Consider the following 20801-nt stretch of genomic DNA (forward strand, 5'->3'; position numbering starts at 1 on the left):
GCATCTTCCAGCATCTTCAGCAAAATTGGTTGGATGTTGAGTCACACCATTTTGCTATGTCAGTGCGTCTTCCCACCCCCACACAAAAAATATAATAGTACTATAGAACTGTAAGCAATCAGAGGAGAGAGGTCACTTAGTCCAACTCTTTTTAATGGAGAAATTACACGCCTCAAGTTGTCTTTTCAACTTACGCTTACATGCTCCCCTAGAGAAGAACTAACCACCTTCCAGTCTACAGTATTGTACAGTAATAAATATTTGATTTGTGTGTATGCAAATAATCCTTTCTCTTTGACAAATGCTCAGATGATACATTTAATGCAGCTTTTCCTATACCCATTTCGTGTGTGTATTAACTGAGTCACTCAGTAACAAATTTAGAAAGCAGTTGTCCTCAATCTGAATGCCCTCCACATGTTGAAGTCTGCAATTCTCATCCTATCCAGCCACTGGAATCCTAAGAAGTTGTCACTAGAAGAAACAGAACTTTTTTAAGTGAAGCCCTTCTGAGATTTCATAGGCTTGCCTTAATGATTTGTTCCGCTCTCTTTCATTTGTTATCTATCCTCCTGATTTCACAGCACCATTTTTCTCTGTAGAAAAAAAAAAACTTTCAAAAAGGAACAGATGAAATAGAAGCTCTCAGTTGGGAAAAAGATAAAGGTTCACAGTCACTCGTGGCCTAAAATTTCTAACCAGGATTTGGCTTATGACAAGATTTGCATTAATGGGTCATTTCTCCAGCCTGACAAGGATGATGGCCAGACAACTTTTTTATTTTATTTCACATGATAGTCTTGGAGAGGGATGATGAGGACCATAAGGCAAGTATGGCTAATGTTTCACAAAGAATTTTGAAGATTGTATTTGCTTTTTTAAATGCTTGTTTTGCAGCTGTCTCAAAATGGGTAGTAAAGTTGCTTTGTTTAGTGGCTAATGGGTCTTAACGGCCATCACCGCCCACCTGCCTTCCAGGATACACATAACTGTTCTATATACTTACTTCTTGCCCCCATAATTCGAGAGAATTGACCCAAACATTCAAATTTATTATTGAGATAAATATGACCTAAAGTATCCTCTTTTCAGAGGGAGGAGGCGTCTAGACGTTTCCCACCAGAATGTCTTTCTTGTCAGATGAGTCATGTACTAATCACCACCATGTTTTTTAGCTGTCAAAAAGAACCAATAAGAGACAAATCAAACAGGTCACTCAGGTATATGTTATTAAAAACAATGAATATAAAAGTGTATGTCAATAATAATCATCAGGTAGGTTAGACCAGAACTCCCCAACCTTTGTAGTTTGATGGCCCGGAGGGAAAGGGAGGAGCAGGGAGATGTGTGTGTATGCGCATGCACAAACGGTGCATGTATGGTGCGGTGCCCACATGCATGTGCTAGCACCCACATACATGCACAAACTGGGCACTAGCACCCCCGCACATGTGCAAAATGGGGCCTCTAGCAGTGGTGCTAGCACAAGTGGAGGTGCACACACATGCGTGCACTTGCCAGCCATTCCCGCAGATCACTGGTCTGTGGCTCTCAGGTTGGAGACTCCTGGGTTAGACAATTGTAGCATTTTGCCCTCAGGTATGCTCAGCTATGTTCATCACTACCTAGTTTTGTATCTTCTTGGGATTTCAGAGAGACGTACACAAACTTCATAGCCTGAGCAATAAAACCTAAATATTCTTATTGGAATTAAGACCAAGTCTTCATATACTGTGTATGTAGTATATGGGTCAGATTTTTAATCCAGATTATGTACTGAAGTACTTTGGCAATACAATATTTATGCGTATATATTTCTAAAAAAATTCTTAGCCTGCATAGTTTGGATCGTCTTCTTTCAACTCAAAGAAGCTGAAATGATGCTGAGGGAGAAGCTAAAATAAATGGACAGGTAAAGAAATGAGTACTAGGAGCAATTTTCAGCATCTTTCCTGTCTATTATAAAAATGCTAAACGTTTTCTTTCATTATAACCATGAGGTTTAGAAACTTAATAATTTAAGTAGCTCATCCATGCATTTAGTAACTACAGGGGAGTCCAAAATAATTTCTTATAAGAATTCCTCAAGTACCAGTTAATAGAAGTGTTTTCTCTCTCTCTCTCTCTCCTATTTCCTTTTGATCGATATTTATGTAAAATTCTAAATATCTTTGGCTATTTTCTGCAACATTGTTGTAGTAGATCAAAGAGCTGGTAGCCAAGAGTTATGCAGGGGTTACAGAACCACTCCAGTAAATGTCCCATCTGTTCACCTTGTTCCCAGCCAAAAAAGTGCTGCAACCAACCACTGAATAAAAAAGCACCAGCCTTCCCTCTTGCAGAGAACATATTATTAGCACAGCTCTAGGCAGCTCCCAAAACTGTCAGGATACAAAAATGCTTCATACCTTTTTGTTGACTTAGCTGGAGCTTTTCCGTTGGGCTTGGTGACATCTCACTTAGCAACCTCAGCAAATGTGATCAGACTTTATAGGTAGCCCAATTATGAATGCCGCATTCAAACAACAAAATGCCATGGGAAATGCCTCAGTGCAATTATACAAGGTACAGTGTTAATCCAAGGTAGAATGATAACCGCTGGATAAAAATAAGTTCTGCCTTTAAACACTTGATGGCAAATGGATAAAATGTATAAGTTGGAAGCTGTTCCAGTCAAAAGAAGTGATAGCAGAGAAAACCTCTCTTTGGAATTCCATCCTCTCATGGTTTCCCATTGTTCCCATAAGTCAGTCACTATTCTACAGCCAGTGGTCTCTCTTTATTGATTGATTTATATTTATTTATTTATTTATATCCTGCCTTTTTTATTTTTACAAACAATGCAGAGCAGTGAATATAAGTAATACTCCTTCCTTGTCCTATTTTCCCCACAACAATCCTGGGAAGTGAATTGAAATGAGAGAGAATGACTGATCCAAACTCATGTAGCTGGCTTTTATGTCTAAAGTGGGACTAGAACTCAGTCTCCTGGTTTCTAACCTGGTGCCTTAACCACTAGACCAAACTGTCTTCTTAACTAACTTGCATTAGGTTGTCTTGATTTTCCCCTCCACAGCCTTTCTGTCCTTCTCCAAATGTTGCAGTTGCCCCATGCCTGCTAATGGCTCTTGCTTGGATATAAGCTGGGCCATTTTGATATGCAAGTGATGGGACTTGTGGCTTGTACATTATCAGTGATCTACTGGAAACAGCTTAAACTGAGTTCTTGGTTAGATGTAACATTCCAGACCAATAATTAAACTTATATTGTGTATCATTCACAAACTTAAAACCTCCTTTAAACATACATAGAAAATGTTTCATTGTATTATAAGAAATGATTCAAGTAATTCATGTATTGTAAGCAATGGATACGCAATTCCTTTCTGATTTTTAGAATCTTTAAATTGAGGTAGTTGTTATTTTAAGTGACTTTTGGATGTCACACTCTGGCTCTCGTGAACTGAATTATTCGGGGAGCTAAATCACAGTGAGTCACCCTGTTTCAGCTCAACCCACCTGACAAGGTTGTTATGTGGAAGATGGGAGAAGGAAGGAATATTAGATATGTCGCCGCCTTCAGTTATAAATGGCAGTTACCTTTGCTTAAAAGCTTTGTTGTGTAGCAAATTTAAAAGACTTAATCTGCTTTGAAAAGAAAATAATAAAGAATTTGTGTAATGCTTATCAATTAGTTGCTACTCCTGTTATGTATTTTTTTTTATTTATATTCCATTTTCCTTGAGGAATTCAAGAGGGATACATAGCCTCCCTTTTCCAAACTTTCCTTACATATAACAATTAGGCTTGAGGAAAGCTGGGCTGAAAAATCTCAAGAGCAAAGTTGAATCCAGGTTTTCCCAGGTTTGCTTTCACCACATGGCCTCTGTTTTTATGAATAAAGGTTCTCTGAGAACTGTGTTCAGAAATTAGACTAGATCAGCGTTTCTCAACCTTGGCAGCTTTAAGACATGTAGACTTCTTACTCTTGGTAGCTGGGAAATTCTGGGAGCTGAAATCCACACATCTTAAAGTTCCCAAGGTTGAGAAAACAATGGATTAGAGGCATGTCAAGTACAGTATATGAAGGAAGGTCCAAAGCAGCCTACTTCTGTTGCTTTTTTCATCTCCGTGCAAAAATAGTCCTTGTTGGCCTAACTGAACTCATGATCTCATCTGTAAAAAGCAGATGCTTAGGCTTCTTTATGCCATGCCATTCAGCCATCCCATATGTTCCACTCCTACTGTTTTATGTTATTAGGTGATATGAAATATAAGTGTGGAAACCTGGCATCAAAGAACAACAATCTAAGCAGAGACGGAGTCCTGCTCATTCTGCAAGTGTTCTATAAATCAAAGATAATGCTAAATCTGATGCTGGAGACAACTGGGGAGACAAGGGTTGAAATTCGGGTTGTCTCCACTTTTCAACCAAAAAATGTCAACAACGAAGTGCACAATTCTCTGGTTAATTTAAAAAAAAAGCTTTTATGCATGATCAATATGCCCTAAAAGGCGGAGACGGGATTGGATTGGATCAAATAACAAAAAACAAGAATTTATGTATGCTTTGTTTTCTGAGTTTTATTCTGACTGCAAAGATTTAGATCTTTGCTGCAACCATCAACATTTACCCAGAGTTACTGTGGCGCGCATATATATATATATATATATATATATATATATATATATATATATATATATATATATATATATATATATCTCAGATGAAAATAAAGAGCTCTGGGATGTAAGGTAAAAGGCTTTTTTTTATTAATTGCTGAGCTTTCGTTAACAACCTGTTAACATCATCAGAGCAAAGGGCTAAATGAGAAGGGGGAGTATGTGCATAAATTTACATAACAGTTAAACAACGATTGCAGTGAGGAAGGAATCCAGCCGGCACAAGACTGAGCACGAAGCCTTAAGAACCTCACACCAAACAGATGATAGGCACGCTGGATCTACGTGCCAAACAGTTGACAAGCGCGACTTTTGAGACTGACTGCTTTATGCCTTTAAGAGCTTCTTAAGCACGCTATGTGCACATGCCTCACTGTAACCGTTGTTTAACTGTTATGTAAATTTATGCACATACTCCCCCCTTCTCATTTAGCCCTTTGCTCTGATGATGTTAACAGGTTGTTAACGAAAGCTCAGCAATTAATTTTAAAAAAGCCTTTTACCTTATATCCCAGAGTTCTTTATTTTTATCTGATTGACTTTAAATGTCCATACCTGGGATTCCAATATTCAAAATTATCAAAGACACACACACACACGCGCGCGCACACACACACACATAATTATGCCTGGGAGTCGCATTTTTACCAATATGGGGATAGGGTTCCACTAACTGTGGGTTAATATCCCTTCCCAATTGTATACCTCTCTCCTCCTTTGTCGTGTCAACAGCTCTTATCTGAGTATGGTATGCCTCAGCAATCATGTCTTTATTCCCCACCCCAGTCCTCCTTACATCCATTCCCTCCCATTGTTTGGCACTTAAACCGCTCTCTCTTTTCCCATAAAATCAGCTGCATTAAAACGTTATTTAAGCGCATTGACTCCCACTGCAGTACGGATGAGTATAGGAATGAAGAGAGGAGACACCTCTTTCGCATATGCCGTTATAACGGTTACCCATTAAGATTCATCAGACGGCATAGCGTAACAACCCATCTTCGGGCCAACCAACGTAGAGAAGAACCCTCCTTACAGAGAACACGCATCTCCCTCCCATACATTAACAATATCTCAGAGGCCACGGCCAGATTGCTGGCCCCCCATGGAATAGAGGTGGCTCACAAGCCAAACCAAACTCTACGGTCTAAAGTCATGCACCCAAAAGACCCCCTACCTCCTATGGAGAAATCATCTGTTATATATAAGATCAATTGCAGGAATTGCCAAGGCAACTATGTGGGGGAAACAGCCAAACGCCTGAAGACTCATCTCCATGAACACCAATTGGCTATAAAACGGGGCGAGCAGCATTCACAACTTTGGATGCATATGGCGCAAGAGGGCCACCGATTTGACTTTGCTAATACCTGTATCGTAGCTAGTGATGCCATGAAGGGAGGCCGGCTACTGAAAGAGGCCTGGTTCTCAAATGACAGCTCAATTAATCGTCGCATTGACTTGCATCCAGCGCAACAAGCGCTGCGGAAATGGGACTCAAATTACCACTCATTACATCGCAAGTGATCATACCAACACTTGCGGCATTATGGACAGGAAGCCGCATCCCCCCACCGCCGGGAACACCTGCATATGGACGTAAATAACTATACCATCAACACCCCCTTGCCAGGTGACCGGCGCCGGACCATGCAGGAAGAGAGTCTCCCACCCCAACATGTGGACGCTGGAATAGAGGCTACGGACTCCCCGCGCACGGAAAAAGAAAGGGAGGAGGCGCCCGATATGGATGATCTACGCACCGCCCAACAACCCCAGGTGAGGCTCACACCCTCCCAGGAGGGAGGAAGCGATACCAGTGGAGCCGGAACACCTAAAAGACTTGTTAAAATCTCGGAGTGTGCGGTTGCCCATAGCAACGAGGAGGAGCGTCCCACATGGAGAGGGGAGAGAAAGCATAGAATGACAACCCGCTCGATCAGTAAGTTTGAGTGCCAAACAACGGGAGGGAACGGATGTAAGGAGGACTGGGGTGGGGAATAAATACATGATTGCTGAGGCATACCATACTCAGATAAGAGCTGTTGACACGACAAAGGAGGAGAGGGGTATACAATTGGGAAGGGATATTAACCCACAGTTAGTGGAACCCTATCCCCATCACAAGACACAAGAAAACATCAGATTGAATCCTCCCCCTGATACAGCAGGCGTTGGTATTATCGGAAGAGGAGGGGATGCAAGGTTACTAACGCCTCCAAAGACCAATAGTGGAGGGATAGGGAAGGGCATCCGAAGAGAAGAACATAACGTTATAGACACATCTTGGTTATCAGCTGGCCAATCAGGGCCAGTAACACGGTCTAGGAGCCGTGCGCAAACGTTACTTGAACCTACTTAAACCACCTTTATTGTAATGGCCTTTTAGCCCTGATGATGCTGGGGAGTTCCCCCAGCGAAAGCTTGGCAACTTTTTAGTATAAGTATATTTTTAGTAAAGTATTCTTATTTTAACCCTCCCAGTGATCGTATTTTATTCTTTTATTCATAGATATATACCCAAAAGAGTCATATTTTTTCACCATATATATGTATGTTTTCTGAGGTTTTCGCGGGTATTTGTATGTAGGTCTTTGGTTGTTCGGGTTTTCTCCCGCGTAAAATTGGAAGTGTCTTGGCGACGTTTCGACGAAGTCCCATTCGTCATCTTCAGGCTGGTGTTTTCAGCTTCGTGCTGCTCAAATGAATAATGTCATTTGAATAATGTCAAGTGAATAATGTCTGTAAAAATATGACTCTTGGTTATATTCATGATATAAAATAAATAACTTACGACCACCAGGAGGATTCAAATAGAGAAATATTTTAATAAAACCAAGCTTTTGTTGGAAACTCCCAACAGGAAGGTATGGGAGCAAGTGCCATCAAAGGGAAGGAAGATGAAAGGATCCTAACAAACCTAAGAACTAACATTGAGAGAGTGAGTAAGAATGCTCAAAGGAGTGATAGAGGAGGGCTGGGCGCAGACATCAAAGAAACAACTAGAACACAAATTAACCGGCCAGGACCGATGATGCGGTCTAGGAGTCGGGTGCAAGCGTTAGCTAACCTTATTTAAAGTATTTCCATTGACTGGCTTTTAACCCTGACGATGTTGGGAGTTTCCAACAAAAGCTCGGTAACTCTGGGTAAATGTATATATATTTGCAATTCTCAGAAAATATCCTGTGTCAATAACAGAGTGCTTTGAAATTGAAGAATAGATTGGCACAAAAAAAAAGGAAGGAAGAGGGAAGTAAAATGCTCTGACATCATCATTTAGATAAATTCCTCTGGACAGAATGCAGAAATAAAATGAGATCTCTCGTTAAAATCTGAACAACCATAACAAATTTATATTATGTTATATTTTGATTCTGGGATTTCTTATTATTGCAAACAATAAAAAATATTGTTAAAGGGTGGGAGTGGGAGTGACAAAAAAAATTAAGCATTTCTTTTCAAACAAAACAATATAGCAGGCTTATAAAAAGCCAGATTCTGAAACTAATAGGCGTTGCATCTAAGACACCATATATAACCCATACTGGCACAGCAGGAACTGCATTTCTGTGGAATAGTGTTTAAAGATGATGCATGCTTGTCATTGCAGTTGTTGAATCCTATCTCAAAAGATAAATCCATGATAAGACCCATGCAATTAAACTTCTTATGAATACTCAGAGGTATTCTAATATCTGAAGGGTCTCATAATGCAGCTTTCAAAAACCAATAGGAGCTGGATTTTTTTTTCCTCCTGGAAAGGATTAATTACCCCACTGAGACAAACTCTAACAGTAGAGCATTCTAGATGTACATATATGGCATCTTAGAGATGTAATTAAACAGTAACATTTCCATGCAGAAAGTCCCTGGTTCTAAACCTAGCATCTCAGAGTACAGATTTGGGAATATCTGCTTATCAAAGCCCTAGAGGAACTAATCATATGTCTGCTATAATCCAGGTTTCTGTTACTGATCAGGAGAATTTGTTTCTTTTATTCAGTCTCCACCAAAATGAAGACACAGAGTTTTGATATATATCAGAGGGCACAAGCTTTGCATGCCAAAAGTCTTGTTCCAGTCTGGTTAACATATGGGCATCAAATGATGAGAAAGATCTCTATCTATGGCTCTGGATTGTTCTTACTAAATCAGACGATGCTAGGCTGTACAATAGAAAAAAGTGGAAAGATTTTGCAGACTAGGAGGGGGTTTAAATCAAATAGCAAACAATGTAACTTTATGACCTTTCATCTTTTCAGTATGCTACCACAGGCTGCTCCCTGACACTCCATCATACAGAAAAGCCAGATCATGAAGACATTTGTGAGTATCGCCCTTACTCCTGCCCATGTCCAGGCGCATCGTGCAAATGGCAGGGTTCTTTGGAAGCGGTGATGTCTCATCTAATGCATGCTCACAAGAGTATCACAACTCTTCAAGGAGAAGACATTGTCTTCCTCGCCACAGACATTAACTTGCCGGGAGCCGTTGATTGGGTGATGATGCAGTCATGCTTTGGCCATCACTTCATGCTGGTTCTAGAGAAACAGGAGAAGTATGAGGGCCATCAACAGTTTTTTGCCATAGTCTTGCTAATTGGCACTCGCAAACAAGCAGAGAACTTTGCATACAGGCTCGAACTGAATGGCAACAGACGGAGGCTGACATGGGAAGCAACACCACGCTCCATCCATGATGGGGTGGCAGCAGCTATCATGAACAGTGACTGTCTTGTGTTTGACACTGCCATAGCACATCTATTTGCAGATAATGGGAACCTTGGAATCAATGTGACTATTTCTACATGTTGTCCGTGATATTTTTGTGTAACTTGTGAAACCATGTGGTTTCTCTGGGCATAGTGCTTTCATGTTTTGCTGAGTTTTTTTTTTAAATGGTATTCAACTGTTGCCCTGTCTTCCTTCTCATGCAAATCATAAGCACATGAGGAAGAACAGGAATTTGCCACCAGTGCCATTACAAACCTGTCATTCACTTTGGAGTGATGTATCTGTAGTGTATTCTATATATGAACACTCCCTTCATTGTATGAAATCCTGCACAACTGTTAATCACTGGGTGGCAATACACCCACGTAGGGAGTGTATCTTCATACGTAATACAAGTGTTACCCTGACATCTTAATAAACTATACTCATTGGGAATTTTAAAATAAGATTTATCAGAATAGTTACTAAAGCAAAATCAGTGCCCTTTTAATCCAAAAAGGAAGAGATATATTTTTAAGAGTTTCAGTGGAGTTTTTTTAGAGAACGAAACAATGTCATCTTAAAACAGCTTTTTTTTAAACATAGGGAATAAAAGAGGTGGGACATCCATCAGAGGTAGCTCTTCAATGCCTAAAGAGTCTGTGCACAAGTTTAGAAAAATGAGGTGCATAAATTATAGCACTTCTGGTTACAAGCAGGGAATACCATATTTAAACAATTCCATAGAACAGAAACAGGGCACAGCAAAAATGTCACTAAATTACAACTTTCCCTCCTGCAAGGCTGTGCTACTTAAGGGACATTTTTTTACTGTGAGGGAATTTTTGAAAATGTGAGTTTTTACCCACAACATGGAGTGTATGTCTACAACCTTAGTACAACCTTAGTACCTTAGTTCACTATACTTCATATCCAGGAAGAAGCAGCCCACTGCTTCAAGCAACTGATAAAGCTCTTGACCACCTTTGTAACAAAATATTAAAAAGAAAGAGTAAATAAACAGAACGTTACAGTGTTGGAAGTGCTTTATTTTTAAGCTTTTAACACAGAGAAATTTGTGGATTTTACATTTCACACAGTAATTCACATAGGAGAAGACATTTACTTTATCAACTGAGTTTTCTTTTTTTTTCTGGCTGATGAATTGGTTGAATTTTTATTTTTTTAAAAAGAATGTTTTCTATTAGGAATGAAGGTTTAGATATCTGCACAATGGGCCCACTTCATCCACTCATCTTTCTATTCCTATAAGAGTTGAAGAGACTCTTTGTCAGAGCTGCTTACCTAAGGGGTTGCAACACACACACACACACATACGCACGTAAACATGGCATCATTCATATACACATTCATATTCTAAAAACTGATCTAGAATAACATAAGGAAAATTGATATGAGGGATGGTCTTTTCTGCTATTTAATTTTTTTCTGTGGGCATAGCCATATTTACTCTAGTTTTCTAAATAAACGTTTTGTAAAAAAAAACAACTTGTGTGGGCTCTTTTACTGGGTAGAAAAAGAACACCTTTGCATTCATATCATAGCTGCCAAGGACAAATATACTTCAGTGGGATAGCACATCTTATGCACTGGTCTAGCAAGCTTTTCCTAACAGTCAGTGTAACAGATGTGGAATTTATTCTACTAGAACTGTATTTGCATGATGTCACATGGTCATGACATTAGTGAACAAAGTATGTCATGACACACATTAAGTCATTCTGCACGACCACTACTATCACCACAGACCACCAGGCTTCTCATCTAGTTTTCTGACTGGGAATATAGGTAATCATAATCCATACTAGGGATGACAATAGACTAGAGACAGTTGAAGTTAACTCTTAGAATTCAGGAAGCCAAAGAGAATATAGTTGCTTTAGTTTTAGATATGTTCAGCTTTTTTCCTCTAGCAATATATATTGAGTTTTGTCAAATAAGAGAATGCAGAAATAAATTAACCAAGAAAATTTAACATTATATAATATAAAATCACCTGGTTTAATTTTTGGTAGTGCTAGAAACTTTTCCTGCAATTTTTTTTTGCAACTATTTGCAGCTAACCAAAATTATACAAAATAATTATTTGCCATTCTGATTGTTTTAGTATCTGTTTCCTGGTAGGGAGAAAGCCTTTACTTTCTGGAATTGACATGTTAAAGATCAACTGAAAATGATTGTAAATGGCTACATATAGATTTGCCTTTTTTTTTACTGTGCAGTAAAAAAGATATTTTATATGTAGAAAAATCTTTGGCCTAAATATTGCTGAAGCTCACTAATTAAATTTCTGAATACTTTTTTTTACAATCATATTTTATCCATTTCTAACATGTTTTAAAAATTCCTTTTCAAGGACTTCCTTACAACACTGCCATCAAAAAGGTGTGAATATTTAAAAGCACTTTCCTATTGTTATTATTATTAACCTATTTTCAGTGGTTCTCCAGTGGCCTACTTTCCCTTTCATCTTTATACTTGCTATGCCTGACTTAATAGTGCATAATTTTACTCCTTGCCAAATTCTCAACAGCACCTATTATATGACTCATACAGCCAAAAGAAAGTCAACAGATTTTTTCTGAAATGCCAAAAACAGCTTCTGCTGAAGCCCAATAATCCATTTTGTTCTTATTATTAAAACAGATTTAACAAGTTAATTATCCGTTACTCATTTCATAAAATCATCTTAATGCATATGCTGCTTTTACAAAGGGTTGCCTCATCATCCAGGTTACAGATCAAACGTATGATCTAATCAACTTTGTTACTGTTGCATCAAAACAGTTATATGCTGTTTACCTGTTCAACCAATAAATCACATTCAATATAATTTATCAAATAATAATTATGGCCTATTTGTACTATCTCAGAAGGTCCCCAACCTGTAGACTGGCCCACTAATGGGCTGTGAGGGGTTTGCAACTGAGCCATGGAAATGGCCAGTGAGTGCATTTGCGCACACACTCCATTTCAGTGAGCGGCAGGTGTGTGTGCACACTGCTCACTCAAATGGAGCTGTGTGCGCACATGATTGCTGGCCGCTCCCATGGAACCATTCTCCCCCCCACCCCGCCGCTGGTCCACAAATCCAGAAACATTGGGGAACTTTGTACTATCTGGTTTCTAGTCCTGCTTTAGAGAAACATAACCCAAAGAATTTCAAACATCAATAATCCATTACATGATCAGTTATTGATACCGAATATAAGATTTAAACTAAAGGAAGAAATTATCTTGAGGTGGTACCTAAAATATCCTTTTTTCATTTGTATATTCCTGTGACATCATAAAATCTTAACATCTGTCTATCCCAGGTCCTTGGAAAGTACTCAGTAGGTGTACAAATGTCAAGTCCAGTCTGAACATCTGGCTGACTATGCAACCAAACCATTATTTTCTGTAATATTTTGTAGGAATCAAATGTTTACACTTTCTACACAAACATGTATATCAGTAGAAAATTACCAGAATTTTAAAAAGCCCAGAGAGCCATTTTAACAAAACTTCAAACTCCTTCAGCTCTCTACCAAATATAAATTTTAGTGTAATAAGAAAATTTATTAAATGCATCACAATTATTACATTAAAAGTATTTTAAGTTTTGATCTGACCCCACCCAATCCTTTGGCTTGACCACACTCATTTTCTAGAGTGTAGAAGACACTCTGAGGAAAAAAAATATAGTCTCAAATCAGTTGTAATAAGAATTCAAGGACTCTTGGTATATATGTAATCCAATTCTGACGTGTTCTAGTGAACAATTCAACAATTATCTCCTTCTATAAAGAAATACTTGTAAATATAGCTGAAAGCATATTGCCTGAAAGATAGAGAACAAGGATGTTGAAAAATGTTGACTTGAGCATAAGATAAGTTGTTAACAATGCAACAGCTTACTATTTCCATGATGGACAAGAAATGGATTGCAAATATTCTGGCCCAGATAGTCTAGATCAGGGTTAAACAACTACGGGACTTTAGAACACAATATTAGTATAGTAGAAAGTCTGGGATAACATATTTGGATGTAAGCAGTTAGGAATAGATTTAGGGCATGGCTTAATCTTGGTTCAAGTCTTTCTGAGCTTTATGGGAGTGTGATATCTTCTATTTCTACCCATCTGCTGCAAGGATTTCCTTTACAACTCTCAACCTTTGCACTCTACATGACCACATTCATGACTGCATATGTTATTTTTCTCATCTGAAACCATATCCCACACTAAAAAGTAAGTCTGATCTTTAAAGCATTTGATAAATCTCTTGGAAACATATCTGGTGTGAGGAACAGCAAAACGTCTATTAATGTAGACAGATGAGTAAGTTCTCAATTAAGAACTGTATCAAATTGTTCCCACTATTCAGTCAGCATAAATTAAATGGTCTGATACCCCACAGAAGGGAAAAACCCTTTTTGAGGCATAGACTTTAATCATCTTGTGTGGGATAGATTTAGTGGTCATAAGTGCTGAAAGAAATGAACTCCCAGAACTCAAGAGATGATTTAAGATTCTTTAAATTGTGGCACTGAGTACCTAGAATAACTACTAAGCATTCTAAAAGTGACCTCATTTGGCTATTACAGACAGTCTGTTAGCACAGCAATGCCTACAGCTGCTCTTCCTTGTCACTTCCTGGGATGTTTTTTGCATTCCTTTGCCAGCAAACTAAAGGGGCAAACATAATCTTTTGACCACAACCATATAGAATTCCATTATGATGAGCAAAGCCTGCAGGAAAAGGAAAAGAATGCCGCAACTTCCTCAGCAATATTTCCAACCAGAATGTAAGCAATCTCAGCAAGGGGAGATTTTTCCCAGGTCCTATTCAGAGCACGAAATGGATTCTCCTCCCAATAGATAATAAAATGGATCATAACAAAATGAAACCATTGAAATGTCCCAAACGCAGAGCTGAACCCTATCACCATCTGCTTTGGGTTTTGTTTAGTCCAACCTCCTCCTCAGAAAAAAATAACTCTTCAGAGGTTTGCACGCTTGTTACATTTACACTGTACTTAACAACTATGGTTTTTTCCCCCTCACGAATCAACTTGCTGTTTTCTAATACATACAGGTAATCCTCAACTTACAACTATTCAAGGTTACAACACTGAAAAAAGTGACTTATGATTTGTCCTCGTGATTAACAACAGTTGCAATATCCCCAAAGCCACATGGTCAAAATTTAGGTGCTTGGGAACTGGCATTTATTTACAAAGGTTGCAGTGTCCTGGGGTCATGTGATTGCCATTTATGACCTTCCCAATCAGCTTCCTAGAACCAAAGTCAGTGGGGGAAGCCAGCTTCATTTAATGACATGATTCACTTTAAAAAACAGTAATTTGCTAACTGGCCAAAAGTCATAAAATTAGGCACAACTGCCTTGCTTAGCAACAGAAATTCTGGTCCCAATTGTGGCCATATGTTGAGGACTATCCATAAATTTCCTTTTATTCTAAACTATAGGATTAAAAGCTTACTAGAGCTTCTTGCAAAAAATAACACTAACATTGAATATGTATACTTGCTTCTACTAGATCAGGGGTAGGCAACCTTGGCTCTTTTATGACTCGTGGACTTCAACTCCCAGAATTCCTGAGCCAGCATGGCTGGCTCAGGAATTCTGGCAGTTGAAGCCCACGAGTCATAAAAGCCAAGGTTGCCTATCCCTGTACTAGACAACATGAATAATATGATTTCGCTCAGACCCATTACAAACTATTTTGCCATCTTGAGCGAAATAAGTCTTCCCACATTCTTTGAAACACTACAGAAACAACCACAAATAGTTAGTGAATTAATTTTGTTTCAATGCTGATCATGATCTTCAGCCCCCATGACAGTCCTGGCCCTGGCTGAAAATTCTGGGGGTTATAGACCCGAAGATACTGTGAAAGCCAGAGAAGAAATCTGACAATTGAGAACACCAGAGCACCTGGAGAAAACTAGGGTGGGAAAGACAAGTTCTAGAAAATTCATAGCAGGCCATGTGGCCTATACAGCATATCTCTTGAGAAGGGAAGTAGCATGTAAACAAGGCCTCTCAGCACTCAATTTTCTGTTAATACCAGGAAACAGGCCGATTAGCCAACAAATCAGAAACCACCGTCCACGTGTCCTGTGAAGCAACATCCACCATTCAATCCACTTACTACTCAAGTTCTTAAAGGTAAAGAATTATTCAAACTCAGTTTCTTGTGACTATATGGACAAGGCCCTGCAATTTTCCAATCCATTCTACAGTTAGGATTTCCGGCTAGCCTTTAATTACTAATCACGCCAGATCTGCTTAGCTTTTTTTCCGAGACGAGTTAAGGTCTGCTACATGCTGCCCCCTGCTGCAAACGCATTAAAAAAAGAGGCAACAGGACTGAACACGCAGAAGTCAAATCTCTCATCTCTTGCTGCATGAGGCGTCATAATTCACTAGCGTTGCTAATAAACGTGCATGACCAAACACGCCACACAGAGAAAAGAATCGGCCTGAAAAGTTTCTTATCAATGAATAGGCAAACGGAGTGAAGAGTCTAACCTCAAAGAGAGGTCAGGATGCGAAACACCCCAAACCCGAAGCATCAAAATAATCCACCCGGAATGAACATCTAAGTAACGGGTGGATTTTCTGCACGGCTCGCTCTCCTTCCCTTGAAGTCCCGACGGAATCGCGTTCTGCGGCGCCGTCTCCCGAGAGACTAGAATGCAAAACAGTTCGCGTCACAAGACACAGAGAACAGTGGTTCCCCATGCAGCCCTTGGCCTTTTAAAGGGGCCGTCTGCGATGCGGCGAGTGAATCGGGGCGCGGGTTATGGAAGGATTTTCTCGAACCTCGGAGAAAAATCGGGATGGAGGCAATGATCCAGGTGCTGATCGAGCGTCTATGTCTATGCTCCGTACCATCGGGGTCCTAGAGAAACATGCGAAGAAGTCACTGAAAAGAGTGTAGTGGGGGTGGGAGGCGCATTCAGTGTGCCGCTCCTCAAGGACTTGGGCGCAGACCGCAAGAAGCGATGGGCACGCCTGAGTTTAATGTCACATGCACAGAGAAGACCGGCGGTCTCCAAAAGCAGATGAGGGTTTTTTTTCTTAGTGGGGGTTTAGCGCTCACGGAATAGTCGTCTTTAATCTGAAGGTGTCTTAAAGGGCAAAAGCTTAGGTCGAGCTTTACGAATCTTCTCTAGGTGATGAAAGGAAGTTACTCGTTTCTATAGTACACCCTTATTCCTGTTTTTTATGGGAACGGAAAGTGGTGTTCTTGGGGTCTTCTCCTAATTTTAGTCCCACCGCAACAACTCTGGGAAGTTAAGAAATTCAGAGTCCTGAAAATTGGAAGAGTGGGTAGATATGGAACAGCAATTGGTGTGATTGGTATCATCTATGAAAGGTTTGGGAAAGAGCTGGACTAGAGCAGCCAGAAGATGTTCTCCAGTACAGAACATATCTCCATTTCAACCTAAAAACATTATAAAATATTCTGAAAATACTTATTTGTTAGTCCTGCCCTTCATGGTGTCTGCAGCTGTTGAGTGAAGAACCTTAAATCATCCTTAAGTGTTTCTCTCCCCCTCAGTACTATCTCAATACTGTCCAAGAGTATCATAGAGGTGTATAAAATCTGTAAGATTTCTTGCCCAACACCTAGGAAGGAATCAGGCAATTGCACTGATTTGAAACTGAGCAACAGAGACAGGATCAGCAAGGGATTCAGCCAATTTCATCCTAGTTTAGTTTTCTGCAAATGTTTGGGCAGAAAACATTTTGGCTCACTAATGAAATCAAGGCCCAAGGAGGCTGGATTGAGTCACCCAATAAGCACTGTGGTTGAGTGGAGACTTGAATCTATGGCTCCCTGATCCAAGCCTAGAACTACCAATTCCGTAATTTCCTTCCCTTTTTACATCTTCCCAAGGCAAACTTCCAAAGTTAGGCTTTTCTCCTACAGTGTTATCATGGGAATGGCTGAGAAATTTTTGCTGTCAGAACTGTAGACACACTCATACATTTCATTCTTGCATTATCTGACTCAAAGGAGATTAGGATGGGAGATGAGATAATTTCTGTCAGTGAGATATATACCTCATATGTGGAGTCTGCCTCTTGTATTTATATCACATATTTGTCTAATCCTGTGGGATTGAAGCAATTTGAATTTTACTTTGTGTGATTCAAAACCTAATTTTTATGTTCAGCATGCAGATAGATCCATAATGTGGTTAATGAATCTCAGAGGTATCCTACTGTGAAAATATAGTTTCTATAGTTAAACACAATCACTAAACATTTCAGGTTTTTTTTGCCAACATAGTTTGTTCATGGTGTATGAGCTATGTGGCTTGTGTGGAGTAAGAAGAAGTGACAGTATCTAATCAGTCATCCACCAGTGTTGAGGGGAATGGAGTATATTTGTCAAAATCTTCAAGATTGTGGGTGTAATGTTACAATCCAAGGCCTGCCTCCCACCTTCTTGCAGATTTTGACCATCCCTCTCTTACCTACCCCAAATGCCTCTGCTGTCATCCTTTTTTACAAATAATCTGATGTTGTCTTAAGTTAGGTTTGGTTTTTAAAAAAAGGAACAGAGGATGAGAAGATGCTTATATTTTTTTTAAAAAAGCAATTCATTTGTGCATATGCCATTCATTCCCACCCCAATTATTTTTATTGTAAAAATGGTGGTGAATGATAATGCTTCATCCTTGGAAAATTCCCTCCAAATTCTTTATTTAAATAGCAGAACACTGGGAGACTTGCATAAATTAGATGTATGAAATACTGCTTTTGTACATTAACATCTAGAGGGTTTAAATATTTTTTTCTCCTGTCTGTTGTTTTTATAAATAACTGAAGGCATCGAACATACTTAATACTCTTTCTTATTTTCCCCATAACAACAGTCCTGTGAGGTGAGGTGATCTAAGAGAGAGTGACTAATGGAATAATTCTCTTAATAACTTTATAGTTTTTCAAATAAAATGACTTGGCCCAAATCCATGTGATGTGTCATGATTTTGAAATCCCATTTTAAAGACTCAGTCAAAGCAGTGACTGATCCCATGGAGGTTTCCTTGGAAACAGAGGTTGAACTAAGACTGAATCCTGAACCATGAAACTTGCTTAATGAGCTTGGGTGAATTTTTCAGCCTAATCCATCATAGGGTTATGAAAACATTGGTAGGGAAAGAATTGTGTATTATCTTTTGATCTTCTAAAGAAAGGTCAAATTTTTATTTTATCAAATAAATGTTCATAACTTCCCAGCTATGATTTCCTCTAGACAGAATGGGGATTGTGTTTAGCATTATTTTTCATCCATATACTTATAATAAGTGTCTGTGTTTACTAGATAGCAAAGATACTGGAAAAGGAACTTCTTCTTCTGAAGTTGATAATTCTGATAAGTAAGTGAATAGTAAAAATTGTTTTCCTTTTGTTTGTAGTGTATCACAGTGTTGCAAAGTATACTGAGAAGATGAATGTCCTCTCAAAGCCATCCAATAAAATTCATTGATAATAAATTTAGGCTAAAAATCAGGAAGTAATTTCCTCGTGCTTCACACATTAATATATGGTATTAGTTGCCAAAGATGTGGTAATTGGAAGCCGTAAAGCAACAAGATGAATGAGGTTGTGTTATGGAAACTAATCGAATCTCTCACTACTGCAAGTAGTCAACTAGATGCAAACACACTGTCGAACTGCCTGTCCCACAGAATTATTTGATGAAAAATCCAGAGAGCTCCCTTGATCTTTCAATAATCCACCAGAATTTATTAATCCTTAGGACCAACCATTCGCATTTAGATTTCCAGTCTATGCATGAGAGAATAATTGCTATAACTTCAATAGGAAGTGGTAAGCTTTGGTAAGAGAATTCATATAAAATCCCACACTTTTTAATTAGCATTCTCCTGAAAAGACTGGAAATGTCACAATAAAGTTATCTTCATTGATCTCCAGTGCTGCCATTGCAACATACTTTCCTCTGTATGCTAAATTCAATTTATTCTCAACACAGTGCACCGGAAGATAATGTTACAGTTCCAGAGCATGAGAGTAGCAAAGTGGAGTTGCATGAGATCACAGAAAAGTCACGAGTAGCTACAGGTGTTGTATTACTATTGTTTTTGAAGTGCAAGTTTTTGTTTATTTACATATATCTTAAAGTATATACCTTTACATTAATCATGTTTGTATGAACAGGGTTGGAAGATCATCCAGGAGGAGTTACAGATACAATTCCTATACCTTCAGCTAGGTAATTACAATAACAAAAACTGTTCGTGTTAGCTATGACTATGAATGGAATGAACATGTATTTGGAGTGTTGGGAAGTGCTGATTTGAAGATCTGTTAATTTGATCTTTTCCCTTCTGGTGAATGTAATCATTGAGAGCTCTTTGTGACACCAGGACTTAGACCAGTGGTTCTCAACCTTTCTAATGCCGCGACCCCATAATACAGTTCCCCATGTTGTGGTGACCCCCAACCACTTATACATCACTGGGTGCCAGGGGCACGGCCAAAGAAAAGGGGAAAAAAATGGCGGAAAGCCTTGTTTGGCGACCCCCGTGAAATGGTCGTTCGACCCCAAATGGGGTCCCGGCCCACAGGTTGAGAACCACTGACTTAGACAAATCAATATCTGGTTGTATTAAGATCAGTGGATCAAATTAATTCTGGTAGGAGTAATGGACTCATAAAAGTAGACTGTCTTAAGGTGACTGAATATCCTTTGAGGTTTTCCACTTCTTTGGTTGTTGATAAATTAGAAGTCTTAAATGAATACAGAAATTGCTTAGGCAATATGATACTAAAGTGTGCAGGAGAGACTCTGCTTTCAGAAGTCTATGTATAGGTAGCCCTCAATTATGACCACAATGAGCCCAAAATTTCTGTTGTTAAATGAAGCAGATGCTAAGTGACTTTTGCCCCTTTTTTGCCACAGTTATTAAGTGAATCACTGCAGTTGTTAAGTTAGTAATACAAGTGTTAAGTGAATCTGGACCTCCCTCATCAGAAGGTCGCAAAAGGTGATCACACAGCCCTGGGACATGGAAACCGTCATAACTATAAACCAGTTGCCAAGTATCCAAATTTTGATCACGTGACTATGGGGATGCTGCAAAGGACATAAGTGTGAAGAATGGTCATAAGTCACTTTTTTCAGTGCCGTTGTAACTTTGAACACTAAATGAACTATTGAGAATAATGGACTAACTGTATTAGCATGCAGAAGAGATAGTTTTTTATGGCATAATATATACCGTTTTTATTGTTTATCCATGTAAACAGTAGCTCTTAATATCCAGACAGATGGAACATTTTAAATTAGTCTGAATAAAATTAAGAAACTAAATTTTGCTATTTTAACCTCATAGC

The 20801-nt window shown here is 39.0% G+C and overlaps 2 protein-coding genes across 6 annotated transcripts in view; both read left to right on the forward strand.

Annotated features, from left to right (window-relative positions):
• Positions 1-12079, forward strand: part of SIAH2 (siah E3 ubiquitin protein ligase 2) — a 33440-nt gene extending 21361 nt beyond the window's left edge. The window contains exon 2 of the mRNA XM_039357936.1: positions 8949-12079. Coding sequence (XP_039213870.1) covers positions 8949-9506 — 558 coding nt within the window. The 3' untranslated portion in view covers positions 9507-12079. The remainder of the gene's footprint in view (positions 1-8948) is intronic.
• A 3906-nt stretch (positions 12080-15985) lies between these two features.
• ERICH6 (glutamate rich 6) overlaps positions 15986-20801 on the forward strand; it is a 30335-nt gene continuing 25519 nt past the window's right edge. For 2 of the 5 annotated variants that reach the window (XR_005558486.1, XM_039357932.1), the window contains exons 1-4: positions 15986-16285; positions 18766-18820; positions 19438-19526; positions 19623-19677. Coding sequence is in view for 3 of the 5 variants with exons in the window: in XM_039357932.1 (XP_039213866.1) it covers positions 16231-16285; positions 18766-18820; positions 19438-19526; positions 19623-19677 (254 nt within the window). In the remaining 2 variants the exon portion in view is untranslated. The remainder of the gene's footprint in view (positions 16286-18765; positions 18821-19437; positions 19527-19622; positions 19678-20801) is intronic. The other 3 variants (XM_039357933.1, XM_039357935.1, XM_039357934.1) reach the window with 3 other exon arrangements.

The sequence above is a fragment of the Crotalus tigris genome, unplaced genomic scaffold (assembly GCF_016545835.1).
Source record: "Crotalus tigris isolate CLP2741 ecotype Arizona unplaced genomic scaffold, ASM1654583v1 scf7180000018970.2248101, whole genome shotgun sequence".
In the NCBI taxonomy this organism is placed as follows: Eukaryota; Metazoa; Chordata; class Lepidosauria; order Squamata; family Viperidae; genus Crotalus; species Crotalus tigris.